Source organism: Triticum aestivum, chromosome 6B, assembly GCF_018294505.1.
Source record: "Triticum aestivum cultivar Chinese Spring chromosome 6B, IWGSC CS RefSeq v2.1, whole genome shotgun sequence".
In the NCBI taxonomy this organism is placed as follows: Eukaryota; Viridiplantae; Streptophyta; class Magnoliopsida; order Poales; family Poaceae; genus Triticum; species Triticum aestivum.
Window position 1 is genome coordinate 716,441,787 of NC_057810.1, and position 22,057 is coordinate 716,463,843.

A 22,057-nucleotide genomic window follows, 5' to 3' on the forward strand; every position below is an offset into this window, starting at 1 on the left:
CTACTTTATACGGCTGAAAATTGAGCATGAATGGACGGAGAAGGTTCTGGCGCAGGATGCACAGCGATGAGTATGGATGGGTCGGAGTAGTCTGGCACATACATGGAGGACGTCCAGACGCCCGCAAACCTCCTACAGGACCGTTGAGTATGAGTATGGTTTGTAAGAATTCGGATGCCCACAAACATTTCAAGGAAGCCGTTAAAAGGTTCAAAGTGTCCGGACCTTACGGTCTGGACCTTGACGGTTTGATGTAGGTGCCCTTAGTTATAGTACTAATTGTATGGTCCTACAGATTTATTTTCTTTACAAAAGGACACGTGTAATCTTTGATTTTGACAAAAAAACACACTTAGCCTGTTGATCAGCGGCCATTTCTATAAAAGAACAAAGGTTATGGACGTGTAGTTAAACTACACATGAGCTCAAATGCTTTTGGTGCAAACAGTCAAATAAGGTAAATAGAAAAAATAAAAAAAATCTTGAATCTTTTTTTGTATGGCATACTTTAAGAAATGTTTGTTGTGCATGTAAAATTTCATTATGGAATCACATTCGTGGAAGGTATTGTCAAAAAAATGATGCTCATCATCGGTGGGCGTGTGGAGGTGTGTCTCCGGCAGATCTGTCCTTGATGGATTTGCTTGGATCTGCTCATAGTTTGTATACATTCGTGTGTGTTCAAGTTGGATCCTTCTGATCTACGCTACTCTTCAACAGTGGCGGTTGCTGTTCTGGTTCGCTGGTCCTATGGGTTTTAGCATGACGACTTTTTGACTATCTACTATAACAAGTTTTGCTCGGCTCTGGCGTGGGTGGGGCGATGACGGCGGCGCGCCTTCGGCTCGCTTGAGTGCTTGTAGTCGTCGCTAGGTGGTTTACGGATCTGGATGTAATTTCTAGAGTGAATTCCGCTTTTTACCCTTTATTTTAACATTTTTAACACTAATTACCCTATTTACTGAGATTTCATCCATTTTACCCCGTTAAGCAAAAGTGTTGCCACAATTAATCATGTTTAAAATTTATGAGCAGTCTGACCAGTTGGTCATAATTGTCAGGTCTAGCTACGTCGGTGGGTTTTCCTGCTTATTTTTTCTCACTGCTGAACCGGGCCGCGCAGGGCTCAGATTCTCCTCACCGGCTTGACACGATGGAGGTCGCTCACATCACGTCCAACTCACGTGACTCGCTGCACTGAGTTCTTCTTTTTACCCTGACGACATAGCATAAATGGACTCGATGTCAAGGTCTCCGTTCAACGACAGGTCCGTTGCGTCCTCGATGTTGTAACCCTGTTAGATGCACAGATTGACAGCCCATCAGAGAACAGGTTCTCCATCGATGATATACTATATAAGTAACCAACAAGCAATAATGTCTGCAGAGGCATGGCAAAAAATCTTACAGTGCGGTAAGGGAAGGATGCAACAAGTGGCTCATCGACATTGACATGGTAGCTTTCGAGACCGGCTGTGATGGTTGGGACAAAGAGCTTGCCCTCTGCAAAGGGGTATGCCTGATCGACAGAGACCTTGTCTGGCTCCGGCCTGCCGATCAAACTGTTGAGCAGCCACTTTATGTTTGACGATTCCTCTTGGTATCAATCTGTTTTCAATGCCTCAATTGTGGTACTTCTGTGCAATTCACTCGATCGGTCGAAGCACACATGTAAATTATTTTAGTTGGACATGTTTCTTCTCGAAGCTGACCAAATATATTACTCCCTTCGTCTCAAAATAAATGACCCAACTTTATACTAACTTTGTACTAAAGTTATTTCAAAATTGAGTCATCTATGTTGGAACGGAGGAAGTAGTATATAGTTGAAATGTGCTAAAAATAATAGTAGTTGAAATAAAAAAAAAGACGTGGAGGAAAGGAATGACATCGTCTTCTTCTGCATGGGGGCAACGAGCCCCGGAGTGACATCGTCTCGGCCCTATTCCAGCCTCAGCGAGTGAAGGAAAGGAATGAGGTACAAAGCTGATGTAATGATGTTCATTTCTTTCTCAGTAGAAGAATCCTATTATCCGGTGAAGCCAAAGGGAAAGGGACCTAGCTACCCACTGAAATTCACGTGCTACCATTCCTTTGAGATTGAGAATCCTATGTCTTTCATGCAGAAATCGTCTTACAACCTTGTGAGTGAAGAAATAGGGTACGAGTTCCATATCTTGTTGTTAGAGATTCCAACAAATGACTACATACATACAGAGCAAAATGAATGATTCTATACTCTAAAATATATCTACATACAGTCTACATACATCCGTATATTGTAATCCATTTGAAATGTCTAAAAAGACATACTTAGGAACAGAGGGAGTAGAATCCTGTGAAACCAAAGGAAGGGGCTTTCTTTCCTGTCCTGTGACACTCATGTGGCCATTCCTACGATCAAGGCGTGCTTGTTTTCGGTGCCGCCATTCCTACAAAACTGAGAAGAATCCTATACGTCTTTCGTGTGGAAATCGTCCATCGATCCTCGGACCATAAGGATAAGGAAAGAAGCACATCCTCCAACTTGTCGCCTTTGCTTGATGCCTTAGCGGGGCAACATAAGAAAAGAACCACATCCTCAAAGCTGTCTCTCACCTTTCGTTGATGCCTTGCAGGTCCCAATTCCCACACCCTCCACATAACTTCTCATTTTCATTCGTTTTCATCGATGTAAACTGCACCACCTTCTCCAAATCAAGCAAGATGGATGCCCAGGGCGCTCTCGACTCGCTCCTTGGCCGCCTCACCGCCATCCTTGTTGACGAGGCGCAGCTGCTCGGCGGCCTCCATGGCGATGTGGAGTTCATCAAGGATGAGATGGAAAGCATGAACGGCCTGCTCCTCCACCTCATCGAGGTGCACCACCGTGACCACCAGGTGCGCGCTTGGATGAAGCAAGTCGTCGACCTCACCCGCGACTGCGAGGGCAACGTCGAGCTCTACATCCACAGCGTTACAGACGTTGGCCACCATGCTAGTGGCTTCCTGGGCTACTTGCGGCACATCGTCCGCTATGTGCGCACCATCCCGGAGAGGCACCGGATCGCAACGAGGATTCGGGAGCTCAAGGTCAGGGCGCGCGATGTAGGTGACAGGAAGCTGCGGTATGGTGTCACCGTGCCACCGGCTGCTGACCAAGCTGACCCGATATTCATGGGCGACGTACCCCATGGATCAAAAGATGAAGATGAAGATGCTCAGAGACACTCTCTTCTTATCAATTGTCCAGACGAAGTGGCTTATGTTGAGAAAATCATTGATGATATCATCAAGTCTTTGCTAGCTGAGGAAGAACTTGTCCAAGATCCGGCAAACGGGGACTCACACCCGAGGATATTTCTTATAATCCCACCGAGGTATGATTACCTTGATATGGATATGATTACAAAGAAACTGTATAAGCGGAAAATGTGCTCATTTAGTTGCAAAGCCTTGGTCCACTACGGCAAGCAGTGCTTCTCTGAAGTCCAAGTACTGCGGGAAATACTGCACCAAGTGGCACCCCTTCCAGCTGAACAAGACATGCTCAAGGTGGAACTGGAGAAGAGTTCGGAAATATCACCCAGTATTGATGTGGAGGATGAGACCATGCAACTCATGAAGAAACTTGAGGGGTATCTCAAAGGTAAACGGTTCTTAATCATTGTTCGAGGTATCGATGATAAGTATGACTGGGAAAGCATAGGCCCTGGTCTGTTACATGCTACTGCTCACGGTTCTCCTGATAGTGCTATAGTCTTTACAAGATATTCTGAAGATTTTTTCATCGAGTCCCCTTAAAATAAATTGAAACTACAAACTCTATTTAGTGCTTTTTGCAATAATACCAAGGAGCTTTGTTCTGGCAGTTCTGGATACGGAATAAGACAAATTTTATATTTATGTCAGTCCGATGTCTTTGCAATGAAGATGTTCCAACATCTTATGTATGTTAACGGTGCAAGGGGTACAACACAGATAGACAACTTCCTAGCAACCTTCCAGGGTTGTGAGCTCTTGGGTAAAAGTTTGGCAAAGCAAATGGTGAAGTTCTCCTACAATGACTTGCCTGCCAAGTACAGGAGCTGCTTGCTCTACCTAACTATCTTCCCGCAAGGTGACCACATTAGGAGATCAACCGTGTGTAGAAGATGGATAGCTGAAGGCCTGATAACATCCAGGGAGAATCATGCAGAAGATGAAGCTGATTCATGTTTCAATGCCCTCCTCTCGAGGAGTCTCATTCAACCTGGGGAGATCGGTGACATGGGAAAGACCAAGACCTGCACATTACATCATGTTGTTCATCAAGTCATCACCAGGATTGCTAGAGATATAAACTTTGCGGACACGGACCTACCACCCGATTTGGCTCGCCACCTTTCCATTCACAGCAGAACTGAGGTGCAAGCATCTCACACAGATCATGCGTTGCAAGCAGCTGATGGTGTTGGCGTTGTAGCACTTCTTCCATATTTGGCAAAGTCATCTCAGTGGAAGCTAATGAAGATGTTGGATCTAGAAGGTTGCAGAGGCTTAAAGAAGCAACATTTGAAGATCATCTGTAAAATAATATTGCTAAAGTACTTAAGCCTCAGGAACACAGATATCACTGAACTACCGAAGAAAATCGAGAAGCTGCAATGCCTGGAGACCTTGGACATTCGACAAACAACGGTACGGGCCTTCGCCACAAAATCAGTCATGCTTCCAATGCTGAAGCATCTACTCGCTGGTCAGGCTGAGTCTCCAAGCAACATCACTGATAGGTCTCAGGATTCGTTTACGGCCGTGCGCCTTCCCAGCAGCATCAAAAGAATGAATCAGTTGGAGACACTGTCACATGTTGAAGTTTCCCACAGTGTTAATGATTTAACTGGTGTTGGTCATCTATTACAGCTGAGGAAACTGGGTGTGATTCTCCAGGGTAAGAAAGGTGGCCTGAGTTATCTATTTCAACAGATTGAAAAATTACATGGTTGCCTTCGCTCCTTGTCTATTCAGATCAACGAACCGGTTTCTCAAACTGAGGATACTCTTAGTTCAGAGGAGGTGATCACATTAGCCTCCCCTCCACACCTTCTTCAAAGCCTAAACATTAGCGGCATCACAAGTGGGTTTCTACTCTGGATTGCAGAGCTCGATCAACTTACCAAGATAACACTGAGCAAGACTTACCTAGGGGAAGATGATATATGCATCCTCGGCAAGCTTGCAGCTCTGCGCTGCCTCAGGCTTCGCCGCAGTTCATACGCCGGAAGCAGGCTCACATTCAAGCAAGAAGAGTTCAAGATCCTCAAGTCTTTGGTCGTTGATGATGGTACCATCACCGACATTATCTTTGACACTGGAGCCGCTCCCAAGCTGGAGAGGATTGTGTGGTCCTTTGCCAAAATGGAGTCTATTCGTGGACTCCTCCGCCTTCCCAAATTGAAGAATGTCGAGCTCAATGGTGACTGCGACCCAGATCCAGTGAGACTAGCACTTGAAAAGCACCCCAACCTTCCTGATTTCAAGCACAAGCCACACCAGGGGCAACAAGAAGATAGAGCTGTGGTTGCTGCCTCACCTCAATGAGCAAATGGTCAGCGTTTGCCTGACTCATCTATCGACCTTCAGTAAAGAAGCAGTTGAAGGAAGGCCAAGTCTCATTCATCATTGTTTACTGCATGTACTCTGCATACTTGGATTATTTCAGTTCTTCCGGTCTCATTCATCATTGAAGCCAAATTATTTCAGTCTTCTGTGTGTTTGGTTTAGTTATTTGTATTCTGCATACTTGGATTATTTGTGCGCGTGCCTGTGTGCGTGTGAGCTGCATGCTCTGGTCTGTAGTGTGGTACTGTCTTGTTTACTGCATGTAATGCAACGTTTGAGCAGACAATATTATTTGTGTTGTATTTGTTTTGTTTGCTGCGTAATAAAACGTGGGGTTTCTTGTGCTAAATTTTGGCAGCCCGGTGCACACAGCTCCCATTTGTGGCAGTATCTGGGGAAGGGCCCAACCACTTTGAGACTATTGTATGCAACCTTTCCCTAAATCAAGATCGGGGTATTTTCTGTCATATTACATTTCCACGGTTACTGCAGATGTAGAACTCTCGCTCTGAATTACTTTGTGTGTGCGACATATGCTTATCAGCAAGGCGTCCACAGCCGCAAAAGAGCATAGGTGCCCTCGCTCGATTCCTGGCAGCTTCGCCGGTGGCATAGCTGCCGGCTCAAAGGGACGTCGTGCTGCAACGGGATGATTCGCCAGACAGGGCTGGCTGCATTGGCCGTGGTGAGCGCATGTCGTGGCCAACGGGGCCAGATGAGAGCTCGGCCAAGGCAGCGGAGTCCCAAACTTGCGACACGCCCCGCCGATGTGGGCTCGCACGGGGGGCTCATGTCGATACGACAAGCTCCGGTGGGTCCATTGTCACCAAAGCAGCTGACTAAGAGGGAGTAGAATTTTATGGAGAATGAAAGTGAATGTATTTGAGAACAAGGGGCTGCCAACACATCTATAATAGTGCTGGCGTCAATGAAAAACGACGCGCCACAAACGAAAGTTGTGGCTAGCCGTTTTTCCACTAGTGAATGGGGTACTAGTGGATGTTCTTTCTCCATGTAATCCTGTGAAATCCCAATTTCCTTCTTCCTTTTTGAGTGGTATTCCTTTTGAGTGAAACTCGTGTGGCTATTCATGCGATCTTCATTCCTTTGATCCACCATTCCTACGACATTGAGGAGAATCATATGCCTTTCATGTATAAATTGTCATTCCTAGTGTCTTCCATACGGCACACCGGACCTCGCAGCATAAAGGAACAAGCTCATGCTCAAACGTGTCACCTTTGCTTGATGCCCTACCATCGCAGCATAAGGAAAGAAGCGGATGCTCAAAGTAGTCACCTTTGATTGGTGCCTTCAAGGTCCCGGCTACACCTTCTTCCATACAACATCTCATTTCCATTCGCTTCCAATCCATTGATGTGCAGTGCACATCACCCTCCTCCAAGTCAAGCAAGATGGATGCCCAGGGCGCCCTCGACTCGCTTCTGGGCCGCCTCACCACCATCCTAGCCGATGAGGCGCGGCTGCTCGGCGCCCTCCACGGCGACGTGCAGTTCATCAAGGATGAGATGGGGAGCATGAATGGCCTGCTCCTCCACCTTACCGAGGCTGACCACCGCGACCACCATGTTCGTGCTTGGATGAAGCAAGTTGTTGGCCTCACTCGCGACTGTGAGGGCAACGTCGAGCTCTACATCCACAACGTTACAGGCGCTGGCCACCATGGTGGTGGCTTCTTGGGCTACTTGCGACACATTGTCCGCTATGTACGCACCATCCCGGAGAGGCACCGGATTGCAACTAGGATCCAGGAGCTCAAGGTCAGGGCTCGCGACGTGGGCGACAGGAAACTGAGGTACGGTGTCACCGTGCCACCAGCTGCTGACCAATATGATGCGATATTTATGGACGATGCATACAAGCACCAGGGGCAGGAAGAAGAGGAGAATGATGCTTGGAGACGCTTTCATCTTGTTTATTATCCAGAGGATGAAGAGGCTTACCTACAGAAAATCATCGATGATAACATCAAGTTTGTATTGCCTGAGGAAGAACCGGTTGAAGAGCTGACAAGTGGGGAATCGAAGCCGAGGATATTCCTTATGATGTTCAGCCAACATGATTTGGCAGACAAAAGTAATTTCTTACATTCTAGTATTACTGAGGGACTGTATGAGCAGAAAATGGGATCATTTAGTTGCAAAGCCTTGGTCAATGTGTACACAAATGGGGACTTCAAATCTTTGGCTGTAATACTGGGGGAAATACTGGACCAACTGGAAGCAGAGAAGAGTACGGAAACCTCACCGGGTGATAACGAGAAGGATGAGGCGATGCAACTCACCAAGAAACTTGAGGGGTATCTCAAAGGTAAACGATTCTTGATCATTCTGCAAGGTGTCAATTCCACGGATAATTGGAATAGCATAAGGTCTGCTGTATTACGTGCTACTGCTCATGGCTCTCCTGGCAGCACTATAGTCATTACCACAAATTCTTATGACTTAGTATGTGAGTCCCCTTATGAAATCGTCAAACCACAAGGTCTATTAGATTATTGGCGTGATAAAACCATGATGCTTTTTGGTGAGATCATTATTCCATATGAAAGGGAAAGTTATGTGTCAACCGTTGCAGCATTATGTCGACACGACCGCTTTGCAATGAAGATGATCCAACATCTTTTGTATGTTTACCCTTTAAGGAGTGTTCCACAGCTAGAGAATATTATAGCAACCTTACGTGATTGTCAGAAGTCGAACAAAAATTTGGGAAAGCATATGTTAAGGCTTTCCTATAATAAACTACCTAGCAAGTATAGGAGATGCTTGCTGTACCTAAGTATCTTCCCAAAAGGTGACCGCATTAGGAGAACAACTGTGTGTAGAAGATGGATAACCGAAGGACTGATAACATCAAGGGAGAATCATGCAGACTACGAGGCTTATTGCTGCTTCGATGTGCTCTTCTTGTCGGGTTTCATTCAACCTGTGGAGATAAGTGACATGGGCAAGATCAAGACCTTCACATTACATCCTATTGTTCATGAATCCATCAGCAGGATTGGTAAAGATCTAAACTTTGTGGACACGGTTCTTCCGTCCGATCTGACTCGCCACCTTCCAATTCACAGCAGAACTAGGGTGCAAGCATCTCACGTGGATCATTCCGTGCAAGCAGCTGCTGGCAGTGGCATTGTACCATTTCTTCCGTATTTGGCAAAGTCATCTCAGTGGCAGCTAATGAAGATGCTGGATCTAGAAGGTTGCAGAGGCTTAAAGAAGCAACATTTGAAGAGCATCTGTAAAATAATACTGCTCAAGTACTTGAGCCTCAGGAACACAGATATCACTGAACTGCCTAAGCAAATCGAGAAGCTGCAGCGGCTAGAGACGTTGGACATCCGGCAAACAGCGGTACAGTCATTCCCAACAAAATCAATCATGCTTCTTATGCTAAAGCATCTGCTTGCTGGCCAGGGCAACAACTCTGATAGGTTTCAGGAGTCATTTACGGCTATGCGCCTTCCCAGCGGTGTCAGAGGAATGAAGAAATTAGAGATATTGTCTCGTGTTGTTTCTGACAATGCTGATGATTCAATTGATGTTGGTCATCTGTTACAGCTGAGGAAACTGGGTGTGATTCTTTCTGGTAAGAATGGTAGCTTCGGTCATCTATTGCAACAGATTGAGAAATTGCATGGTAGCCTCCTCTCCTTGTCAATCCAGATCAACCAAACACCCGAAGTTGGGGATACTCTTGGTGCAGAGGAGGTGGTCACATTAGTCTCGCCTCCGAAACTTCTCCAAAGCCTGAAAATCAGCGGCATCACAAGTGGGCTCCTCTTGTGGATTGCAGAGCTTGATCAGCTTACCAAGTTAACACTGAGCAGGACTTATCTGACAGAAGACTATATATGCATCCTTGGCAAACTTGCAGCTCTGCGTTGTCTCAGTCTTCACCGCAATTCATACACCGGAAGCAGGCTGACATTCAAGGAACGGGAGTTTAAGAGCCTCAAGTCTTTGGTCGTCGATGGCGACATCATCACCAACATTACCTTTGACACTAAAGCGGCTCCCAAGCTTGAGATGATTGTGTGGTCTTTCGCCAAAATGGAGTCTATTTCTGGATTACGCGACCTTTGGTCGTTGAAGAAGCTCGAGCTCAATGGTGACTGCAACCCAGGCCCAGTGAGAAGAGCACTTGGAAAGCACCCATATGATCCTGAATTTAAGCACAACCCACGCCATGGACACCAAGAAGATGGAGCTGTTGTTGCTGCCTCACCCCCGTGAGCAAATGATCGATTTTTCTCCGTCAACCAGAAACTCTCTTCGGTTGGTGTTTGCCTGGCGCATTTATCATTCTTGAATAACGAAGCAGCTGAAGGAAGGCCTGGTCATTTTCTTCCAGTCTCATTCGTCACTGAAGCCGAATTATTTCAGTCTTATGTGTGTTTGGTTTAATTATCTGTACTCTGCATACTTGGACTCTTTCTGCGTGCGTGTTTGTGCGTGTGAGCAGCATGCTCTGGTGTGTAGTGTGCTACTGGATTTTATTCTTCGGTGTAGTATCGTTTACTGCGTATCATGCAACGCTTCAGCAAACACTATTATCTGTGTTGTACTTCTTGTTTTCATTTTCATGTAATAAACAGAGTCTGTTGTGCTAATGTTTGATGGAAGAAATTTCCATATGTTGTTTATGTATTATTATCACTCGTGAAAATACTGGAGCTTCCTCAATGTCACTCAGAAACTTTTCTGTCTTCTGTCTAAGTTGCTCTGCAATAGGTAGTGGAGGTGATACTGTAGATACTGTAACTGTCATTTACCGAAAAAGGGTTTCCCCCCGCTTTGTATACAAAGCAACCAACCGAACCATACAGGAAAGGTGCTGGGGCGGAAGCAGCACAGACACGCCCAAAAAGAAACGATAGAGAAAAGCAAAAGAAACAAATGCCGACAACGGCGGATCAACAAAAGCGAAGAAGCCTCGCGATCGCAGCGCCCACCAGGCTCTTCCACTAGACTCCAAGACTCCGAAGCGCCGGCACCTATCAACACCTCCAAGAAGGATCGCGACGATGAAGTTGTTGCTCTGATATTTCGTCGGAGTAAGCCAATGCAGTCGTCTGCTCTAATGTTGCTTTGCATGTCATAGGTTCAATGGACGCACTATTATAGTGCATGTGGTTAGAATCTGCAATGATAATTCTATGACAGAATGTCCGTGTCCTAGATCAGATTTGCCAAGTCTCTGTGAATATCCTAAAGAAGGATGTCCGTCCTGTTCGGTAGCGACTGAAATTGCTAGACCAGTTAATGTTCTGTCTTTGATTAACCTGTGCATTGCGGAGTAGAGAATAGGTGACAGAAATCCAATGATTCAGAAGGTGTCCTCCTCTATCCTCTTCGTGGGAGAAGAGAAACACCAAGCAGGCCTCAGTCGAGGCGACGCTGCGAACAGGGAGGTAAGCTGTCTTTTCTCCCAACACACCAGCAAAGAACACCCTTACTCAAACTGAATTCTTGTAGTAGCAGTTTATGCTTTTCATTTCGAGGCAGAGCTTAGCAGGCACCATTGGTTGAAATTTTCAGTCTGTTCAATTGAATTGCAGGAGAAGAGAAGAGAACAGAGTACACAGAGAAGACGAGGAGCCGGGCCGTCGAAGCAAGAGTACCAGGAGACAGAAGGCCAGACACCGCTCCAAAGGCGCTGTGCCTGACAAGAAAATCCTCGATCGGCTTGAGGATCATTACATCGATTTTTTTTACTGTTTGATGGTGATGATCCGTAAATCTTTCGATGTTTCCATTTTCATGACTGTTGTTTTCCACATATGTCCTGTCGATTGCGGATCATTACATCGAAGGGAAAAAATATTTAACATGCTGATAGAAGAATTAATGGACCTTCATGTTTCTTATGTCACTTGTGGCTCAGTATCTGAAGAATTATTAGACCACTAAATTTCAGCTGTAATTAATCTCAGATCATCACATATACTACTGAATTTTATTTAAGAAAAGAGAAGAATTATCAAAGCAAGTAACCTCAGATTATCTTGTCAATGTTTATATGAATCAAGAAACACCACAGGACTCTGCTTTGGATTCAATTGGTCTAGACGGCTCTACGAATGAAGGTCCATGCAGTCCAGAATTTGTCTCCGTGAGACAACAGAGACCATTTTTCATTGTTTGGTTCATGAAGATGCTTAAATTACATTATATTACAAACTAAGTTTGAGTTCTGCAGGGAAAACTAGCAAGTGATTGAGAAAGCAACACTCACAAAACAAACAACGCATTTGGTTCTAAGCATAGATCAAAATCATCAGTTTCAAACACAAAATAAATGCGGGTAGCCAAGGTAAGGCCATGCGAGAAAAGTTCAGTAGAAACACACATAATAGCAAGCTATGTTGGTAACCATGATGCACTGGATAATTCATTCATCAACCAGCTAGCATTGCATACTGTGGTGTGCACCTACACAGTAATTGTTTTATTTTTAAGGAACCTAGATAGTTGAACTAGCAGAGGTGAATGCATGATCTTGACCAGCATATACCGTATCTACTTAGCTGCAGACCATGGAATGATGTCTAGTGCTGAACTGAACCCCAGAAAAAGGAGCATGAGTTGGGTTTGCCCCCCCCCCCCCCCCCCCGGCCCCCGCGTCGTCCGCTTCGGGCGACTCGGGCGGCGACTAGGGTTTCCTCGTCGCGCCGCCGATCCCTCACCCTTCCTCCCTCGCCGCCACCTGAGAAAGCCGCCGGATCCGCTCGTGCGGTCGCCCGTGAAGGTGGCGGCGAGGCTTCGGTCGCTCCCTCCTCGAGGAGGACCTTGGATCTGGGGCGGCGGCCCTTCTTGGCGAGGCGGCGGCGCCTTCGCGGCCGGCGTCGTCCGCGGGTGAGCTCTGGCCGGCGGCCTCGACCACGCGGGTGGTGAGACGACGGCGGGTGGCGGCGGCGGCGCGGAGGTCTTCCCCGCCTCGTCAGATCTGAAGGTGGCTCCTTTCCCCTGTCTCCCTCGTCCCCGCCGCTTCTCGCCTGCCTCCCTCCGAGCGCCGGTTTGATGTGGGTGGGTGACCGGTGGTCTGGTTTTGGGCCGCGGGAAACCGCTGGCCGGCGTGGCCGGCCTGGCAGCAGCGACGTTCCCGACGCCGTCTCCTCCTTGGAGGTGCTGCAGAGGCCCTCCCCTTTCCACCCCTGCTCCTCCTCCCGGGTGAAAACCCAAAATCCGGCTTGGATTGGGCGGCGACGGCGCGCTGTGTGTCGTGCTCTTCCTTGGGGGCGCCGCCTGGGGAGGGATGCGTTCAGGTGAGGGGTTCATGGTCGGAGCTTGGGCGGCTTGGGTGGTCCGGTGACGATGGGGCCACCAGGTTCGGCATGGCTGTAGGCGTTCGGCTGCCTGGCAATGCTCCTCGGTGGCCTGTCGGCTCTCCTGATGCCCCTGCTGCCTTTCTTCAGTAGCCGCACCTGGTGGTTTTCCTGCAGCTCTCAGGCGTTCTAGGTTGTGGCGAGGCGGCAGTCGTGGAGAGCTCGAAAGTTCAAGTGGTGATGTGCTGCGGCTACTCCAGGTCCTGAAGCTATCACGTCCCCTGCTCTAGGGTGAGCGTCTCTCAAGTCCGCCGGGTACGGCGCCTTGCGAGCCATGGCGAGAGGGAAGGGTCCCTTTGCGGCGAGAGAGACGGCGGATGTGTAATGTCTTTCTACTTGGGCGTTGGTCGGGCTCACTTTCCACACTTTGTTGCAAGCAGGTCCTCGGCGTGCTCGTGTGTGCCTCATCCCTAGATGGTTTGTTTGGCTGTAGTCTTCGGCTAGGACAAGCTTTTTGTGTTTGTGCGAACCGTTGAGTTGTAAGCCTCCTAGAGTGTCCCCTTGTATCGTTCGGTCGTGGGGTCTGTGTGTGTCTGTATCTCCTGGCCGGTTGATGGCTTTGTTAATTCAAAGCCGTGCTCTTCGCGAGCCTTCGTTCTAAAAAAAAAAGAAAAAGGAGCATTACAGCGACAAATGTTATCTTGCTGGTGACAGAATAATGAATACAACTTCGTGTCTCTGACAAGTGACGTGTCTCATTATGTGAAATTTTATTTAGACTACTAAATCTCAGACGCAATTAATCTCAGATCATCACATACAGTGATGACTTTTATGAAAGGAAAAAAAGGGCATCAAAGTAGTTTAAACCCAGAAGAAAAATATGCCACGGGTTATTATTTTTCAGCAAAGTTTACAGGAACCCAACAAGAAAAAGGACTCGGCCTTGCATCCAGTTGCCATAGATAAAAGATATTATTCATTAAGATAAAAGAGGTTAATTAAGCTAAGGCAATCCAATAGAAGTTCAGTTAAAAGCAAGTTAAAGGACAGCCAGATCAATGAGGGAAAACAGAACAGCATGCCATGTTGCTAACCATAATGCACCAGATAATTCATTCATCAGCCTAGATAGCATTACATACTCCGGTGAGGTATTAGATGGTTCAGTTGGCAGAGGTGCATGCATATGAGCTTGGCCAGCTTATTGTGTCTTCCTTTTGGCTGTCTAGTGCTGAATTGAATCCCCCTAAAAAAAGGAGCATTACAGAGACAAAAGTTAGGGTAGTAAGCAATATGATGTCTCAACTTAGTTCTACAACCTCGATCAAACACAGATCTATCTCGATCAGACGATCACACACAAAAGATGATGTGATAAAACATAGTTTCTGCTAACTTCAGCGAGCATTTGCACCTACTCATGCTAGCTGAAATCTGCACTTCCCTAGGAACATCCATGCCTACAAACAGAAGAGTACCCAGCCTGTACATGTTACCTCAGAACACTGGGATCAAGAAGTACAGGTTACCTCACAACACTAGGACCAACACTGGAAAGGGTTGTGAGCAGAGAGATCCGACGCTTTTCTGAAACTCCAGAGGTTCTCCTCCAAAGGCTCCCCCACCACCACTATGGAGTGATCGCAGACCCACCCCCGGTGCGTAAAATCTTCCATTTTAGTCATCAGCTCATCCATCTCATCCGCCGAAGCGAATATTTCTGCAGTAGTCCTGACGAGCAAATACCACATCTCGTTCGCGCTCGTGTCGACAAACTTGAGGAACTCCATCCCGCTTCGATCCCCCCGGAATTCATGGACGATCATCTCGGTGACGTGTGACTTGAGACATTCGATAGGACAGAGCTCTCGCCGGAACTTGGCATTGTGCTTTCTAGTGTGTTCATCGGCTGGGAGAGACTGCAAACATCAACGTACGTAGTCGACATTAGTTCAAATCGTTAACCTGACTAATTAAGAAATAAACGACGATACGAAGGGCAAATCGACAACGACTGGCTGAATGGATGCGAGTGTCATCACCTCGATGTGCAGAATTTCAATGTTGGGGAAGCATCTGAGGAAGCTGGCCAGCATCTTGACCTCCTTGAGGACACCAAAGTTCACCTTGAAGGCCAGTATCTTGACGGTCGGAACCACGGTGCTCGCGCTCGGCTTCGTGTCAGGCTTGCAACGCGACCCACCAAAATAAAACAGATATCATACACTCATACTGTGCTACATTTGTGTATCATTAGGTATAGTTCAAGAGCAGTTAATGGTTGTAGATTTTGATCAAGTCAAAGCATGTGGCAAGAGCAGTTGGTGCTCTGTTTATTTGTAGTTCGCGTATTAGATTTGTCTCAAGTCAAAATATTGTAAATTTTGGTGAAATTTATTTTAAAATGATCAACATTTACAATACCAAATCTGGTTGTAATCTGCCCACCAACATGGAATGTTCTGCGAGATCCTACGTGTCTCTCTGTGCCACCAAATGTCGGCCGCATCTATACCTCGCCTGTTGTGAGTTGTACGGTCGCCTGGCCTCCAACTGATGGCGCCGGCTGGTCCGGCGACCTCTACCATGTGAGACCTTCCGTAGAATTGCAGCATCAACGCTCGCCTCGGAAAAAATGTGACCAACATAAACGTTCAACATATCATGTGCATTCTCTAAAAAAAACATATCATGTGCATTCATTTTCTTTCATATTTTTTTTCTACCTTTTGCTTTCATTTTTATTTTCATATTGTTTCAAGAAAAAATGGCCTCCGGTGATGATTTTCCCCTCCGGCAGGGTGCCAGAGAAGGCCTCCAGTTGATATCGCTTCAGTACAGAGACTTGCGGCGGTGGAGCGGAAATTCTAAGTTTCTTTTCGGGGTTTTTGGTATTTATAGAAATTTTTTACATCGGTTTCACGTCAGGGGGGCACACGAGGGAGCGACAAGATCGGTAGGCACGTCATGGGGGGCCATGCCTCTTGAGCTTCTTGTGTCCTCATGGCTCTTCTGATCCTCCCTCGAAGCTTCGGGGGTTTCTTTTTGTACATAAAAAATCATTGTAAATTTCCAACCCAATTTGAGAACTTTTATTTTTGCACAAAAATAACACCACAATAGTTCTGCTGAAAATAGCGTCAGTCCGGGTTAATTTCATTCAAATCATATAAAAGTGCACTCAGAACCATATAAAATTGATGTAAAAATGACATGAATACTTCATAAATTATAGATATGTTAGAGATGTATCAGCATCCCCAAGCTTAATTTCTGCTCGTCTTCGAGTAGGTAAATGATAAAAATAATAATTTATGAAGTGTGAATGCTAAGATAGTGCATAAGTTTGATCAATGATAATTTCAATCACCTTTCCTAACATCATTACAGCAACTATTTCTCATAAAACTCATCATGATAAAGTAGCAATCAATTCACATGTTATTGCCATGTAAGTCTTCTCCATCCCTCCTTCCAGCGTGCACCACAAGAAGGGACAGTAGGCCTCCGGAACCCCGCCTCTCGACTCTCGTGATCCTATACGACAGAGTGGCGATCAAGTTTTTGGGGAGCACACTCGCGCGACTGCTGGCAGCGACGACTTCGCCAACGACAACTTCTTCCCCTATGTCGGAAACCTCTTCATCAATGACATCGGCGACAACATGAATGGCGGCGGTCCTGCTCCCACTGGACCGTATGTGATTCTGTCCTCCTTATTTAAGATAGTACTAGAATTCCTATTTCTATTTTGTGCCTTAGATTCGATCTATTCATCTACTTTGCTAGTCTGCATGATTAGCTCATTCCCTGTTATTGTCGTCATGATTTATTTACTCTTTATTCAGATTAAATCCCGTAGTAATTTGCTCATATATTCAACAGAATCCACCTTGGCTGGCCATGCGTCCGGGGTACAACAGCAACCCTTGTTGGTCTCTTTGGCTTGCATTCCTCCGGTTCTTGCAGATATTTTTTGATAAACAAATGGGTAGCCAGAGTGCTTTGAAAGATATATTCATGGATGCATGATCTTGGCCAGCATACACAATAGTACTACTATCTACTAAGCTGCAAACCATGGAATGGTGTCTAGTGCTCAACTGAACCACAGAAAAAGGAGCATTACAGAGCCAAATGTTAGGGTAGTAAGTAATATGACATCTCAACTTCTACCAACCTCGACAAACACAGATTAAATCGCACACAAAAGATAATGTAATGAAACAATAGTTTCTGCTAACTTCAACACTTGCAGTTACTCATGCTACCTGAAATGTGCACTTCCTAGCAACATCCATGCCTACAAACTGAAGAGTGACCAGCTTGTACATGTTACCTCAGAACACTAGGATCAAGAAGTACAGGTTACCTCACAACACTAGGACCAACACTGGAAAGGGTTGTCAGCAGAGAGATCCGACGCTTTGCTGAAATTCCAGAGGTTCTCCTCCAAAGGCTCCCCCACCACCACTATGGAGTGATCGCAGACCCACCCTCGGTGCGTAAAATCTTCCATTTTAGTCATCAGCTCATCCATCTCATCCGGCGAAGCGAATATTTCTGTAGTAGTCCTGACGAGCAAATACCACATCTCGTTCGCACTCCTGTCGACAAACTTGAGGAACTCCATCTCGCTTCGATCCCCCAGAATTCATGGACGATCATCTCGGTGACGTGTGACTTGAGACATTCGATAGGATAGAGCTCTCGCCAGAACTTGGCATTGTGCTTTCGAGTGCGTTCAACAGCTGGGAGAGACTGCAAACATCAACGTACGTAGTCGACATTAGTTCAAATCATTCACCTGACTAATTAAGAAATAAACGATGATATGAAGGGCAAATCGACAACGACTGGCTGAATGGATGCTGAGTGTCGTCACCTCGATGTGCAGCATTTCAATGTTGGGGAAGCATGTGAGGAAGCTGGCCAGCATCTTGCCCTCCTTGAGGACACCAAAGTTCACCTTCAAGGCCAGTATCTTGACGGTCGGAACCACGGTGCTCGGGCTCAGCTGCGTGTCAGGCTTGCAACGCGACCCACCAAAATAAAACAGATATCATACACTAACACTGTGCTACATTTGCGTATGATTATTAAGGTATATAGTTCAATTATCAAGGCAATATCATGCGCCAATTAGTGGAAGTGAGATGCATGGACGGTGGAAAGGCGGTACCTTGATGAGATTGCCACCAATCTTGAGCTGGTGGACTCTTGGCTCCAGATAGCCGAGCACGCGCAGCTTGGGCGCAGCAGCAATCACTAGTAGAAAAAGGGTCAAATCTGAGAAACATTAGTAAAGAAGGTTCAAATGACTAGGCGGGAGGAGAGCTTTAGTACCGGTTCGTTGCGAATCTTTAGTACAGGTTCGTGCCACGAACCGGTACTAAAGAGGTTGTGGCAGGGCTATTTTTAGTCCCACCTCGCTCCCTAGCAAGATTTTGACCACCTTAAATATGATACTTCTCAAACTATCACAAGCAGTTGGTCTTTATTGAACTCTATGTGTGAGATCTGTGGCTGCAATACGAGTCTTCGCCGGTTCTTAAATTGGTGGTAGATTTCTATTAACAATTTAGATTCTATACAAAAATATCATTGATGATCAATGTACTTTTTATGTACTTCTCTGTAGCAGTAGCGCGTTTTGACTGAAAGGCGGTACTGATCAATGTATTTTTTTCAGCGTTCAGATGCACAATTTAAATATGTTAGTTCTCAAACTATCACAAGCATTTGGTCTTCATTGAACTCTATGTGAATCAGGGTTTCGGACAATCTCTTTCAGATGCAAAAACTGGACGAACTTCGTGTACAAACTGGACAATCTCTTTCGGAGTATCAGGGTTTCGGACAAGAACTTATCAGTTACACGGACACTTTATTTTTTAACTTATTTGAACTCCAGATTTTTTTCGAGCCGGCATTATGAAGCATTCGAAGCGACGTCATCAATTTCCAATACGTTCTGACATCATTTGCTGTTTTTCAGTCACCGATTTGTTAAGTTAAAAAATGAAAATCACTACAAAACGAACTCTGAAAAAGCAGAAAAGAAAAAACTATATAAAAAAATTACTCAAAAATAAATAGAAGAAAATAAATAATGTAGAAAAGAAAAAACTATATAAAGCAAAAATATTCACAAAGAAACTAAATACAGCAAAAAAAAGTACTCAGAAATAAATAGAAGAAAAAAAATAAAGCAGAAAAGAAAAAACTATATAAAAAAATTACTCAAAAATAAATAGAAGAAAATACATAATGTCGAAAAGAAAAAAACTATATAAAGCAAAAATATTCACAAATAAACTAAATACATCAAAAAAACTACTCAGAAATAAATAGAAGAAAAAATAAAACAGAAAAGAAAAATCTATATAAAAAATACTCAAAAATAAATAGAAAAAAATAAATAATGTAGAAAAGAAAAAAATTATATAAAGCAAAGTATTCACAAAGAAGCTAAATACAGCAAAAAAACTACTTAGAAATAAATAGAAGAAAACAAATAAAGCAGAAAAAAACTATATAAAAAAATTACTCAAAAATAAATAAAAGAAAATAAATAATGCAAAAAAGAAAAAAAAAATATAAAAAATAGTTGGGGCGCTGCCCGGTGGGCCTGCCAGACCTAGGGTGTGCAAATTCAGGCCCAGAAGGGCCAGCAGGCTCACAGGGCAGCGCGCCGAAGTTAAGCCCAGAAGCCTACTACATAGAGGAGTTCGAAAGGGCAGCCATGGCTGGGTTTATAAACTAGTGCGGCTGCCCTTCACTCGGCGAGGTGGGACTAAAAATAGCGCAGTGCGGGTGGCAGCGCATGACCATTAGTACCGGTTGGTGGCTCCAACCGATACTAATGTGTTTCCCTTTAGTACCGGTTGGGGCCACCAACCGGTACTAAAGGTCCTCGTTTCCCGCCGCTTGGGCTGGCCAAAATTGGCCTTTTGTACCGGTTGATGGCTCCAACCGGTACTAAAGATCCCTCCTATATATACTACACTTACGAAAAATCAGTTCCATCATCGACCACTTCTCCACTTCTGGCGCGAGTCGATCTATCACCGACGCCGACGCCGACGCGCCGCCGCGCCGTCGTCCCGCCGCCCTCGGTCGTCGCCCCCGCCGCACGTACATCGTCGCCGTCCCCGCCGCGCCCTCGCCGCCCCCGCCGCCCGTCGTCGCCGTCCCCGTCGCCGCCGCGCGCCCCCGCCGCCCCCGCCGCCCGTCGTCGCCGTCCCCGCCGCCCCCGCCGCCCGTCGTCGCCGCCTCCGCCGCCCGTACGCCCGCTCGTCGTACCCCCACACACATACACACACGCATACACACACATACACACACACTACACACACTACACACACATGTACGTACACACACACTTCACACACATGTACGTACACACATACACACACACATATTTTTTTACTTATTTTTTGTTTTCTATTGTTTAGATGAATTAATTAATATAACTAGTTTATTTTTAGAATGTTAGAATGTTAATGTTAGATGAATTAGAACTAGTTTATTTTTAATAAGAAAATTTAGGTATATGAGATTATTTTAACTAGTTGAATTAATATAACTAGTTTATTTTAAATAAGAAAATTTAGGTATATGAGATTATTTGAACTAGTTGAATTAATATAACTAGTTTATTTTTAGTAAATGCTTAGTTGAACTAGTTGAATTAATAGAACTAGTTTATTTTAAGTAAGAAAATTTAGGTATATGAGATTATTTGAACTAGTTGAATTAATATAACTAGTTTATTTTTAGTAAGAAAAATTTAGGTATATGAGATTATTTGAACTAGTTGAATTAATATAATTTATTTATTTTTAGTAAGAAAATTTAGGTATATGAGATTATTTGAACTAGTTGAATTAATATAATTTATTTATTTTTAGTAAGAAAATTTAGGTATATGAGATTATTTGAACTAATTAAAATTTAGGTATATGAGATTATTTGAATTAATATAACTAGTTTATTTTTAGTAAATGCTTAGTTGAATTAATTGAATTAGTAAGTGTTTAATGTTTCGCCTGTATGAACATATATAGGAAATGTCCTCTGACGACCGAAAACATTTCATTATGTGCGAATACTGTGAACACCAGCGCGGCCTGTGCGACAGAAATTTCCTTGTTGATGATAGGCGATTCAGCATCAAGGTGGATGAGACCTTCGAATTCGATACAGTAAGTCACAACGACAAGTCTGTTTTCGTAATTAAGCATGACTTATATATGCTTCATTTGCTTCAACTTATAATTTTTAATTTTTACTATTCTACTAGCGCATCTCCTGTCATGCAAGAATTTTTGCCTTGAATAAGATAGGTTTCAATGGTTATACTTTCAACGTCAAAGTATACAATGCAAACACGTACACCCATTTTGAATGCAAAAATTGGCAAGCACTATGCAAGGCTTATGCATTTGAGCCTGATATGGTTATCACCTTTGATATTCGTCTGGAAGATGATATTGAAGGTAATAGAGACATCTGGGTCGATGTGCAGACGCCTCCAGTTCTACCATTATGTGAGTTCTTCTCAACTATATATTTGTCTTTGATATTGCTTATTCAAAAATAGTTGACAACTAATTTATATTGACAGCTTATTTTCATTCAAGCAAACATATCCGGCGCTTGGTAGACATGACCTACTACTGTCCCGGAGCTGAACTAAACTGCGAGTAGATAAGTCATTATGTTTCATGGCTTGAGGATCTTCATGCTGTCAAGACAAATTTTCTTCCTGCACTTAGAAATGTTGGTACTCAAAATGTGCGACCAATAGTGATCGTACTGAACTACGGTCACATCTATTTAGTAATGATGGTAAGATTTTTACTATTTGTCCTCAGTGCATATTTTGCATACATAATTTTTTTGCTAAACTTTCATTGCTAAGTATATTAATTAAGTACTATACGATGTTCTTCAACAGGGACTCCCGATGACAGTTGTGCCTCAGGGGATCGAGACTAAAGATCGCATGTCAATTGTTAGCTTACAGCCAAGATATCCTACATTGCACATGAGTAGATTCAGGATTTCTAGAAGCGATGAATGCTTAATTGTGAAAGATTGGAGGAAAATTGTTAACAATCGCAGAGAAGTACTAGGGGGCAACAATGAGAAGCGCAGCCCATGATTAGGAGATGGGTT

General features: G+C 44.7%; 1 protein-coding gene and 1 pseudogene across 1 annotated transcript; both read left to right on the forward strand.

Annotated features, from left to right (window-relative positions):
* Positions 1-2,706: 2,706 nt before the first annotated feature.
* On the forward strand, positions 2,707-5,682 carry LOC123135142 (disease resistance protein PIK6-NP-like; annotated as a pseudogene).
* Positions 5,683-6,995: 1,313 nt separating this feature from the next.
* On the forward strand, positions 6,996-9,931 carry LOC123135143 (disease resistance protein PIK6-NP-like). The gene has a single exon (XM_044554240.1). It carries the CDS (start codon positions 6,996-6,998, stop codon positions 9,837-9,839), a length of 2,844 nt encoding a protein of 947 aa, XP_044410175.1. The 3' UTR covers positions 9,840-9,931.
* The last annotated feature ends 12,126 nt before the right edge of the window (positions 9,932-22,057 follow it).

Bases quoted from the DNA above. Each gene is read 5' to 3' on its own strand.
- LOC123135143 (XM_044554240.1), top strand. From the start codon at position 6,996: ATGGATGCCCAGGGCGCCCTCGACTCGCTTCTGGGCCGCCTCACCACC.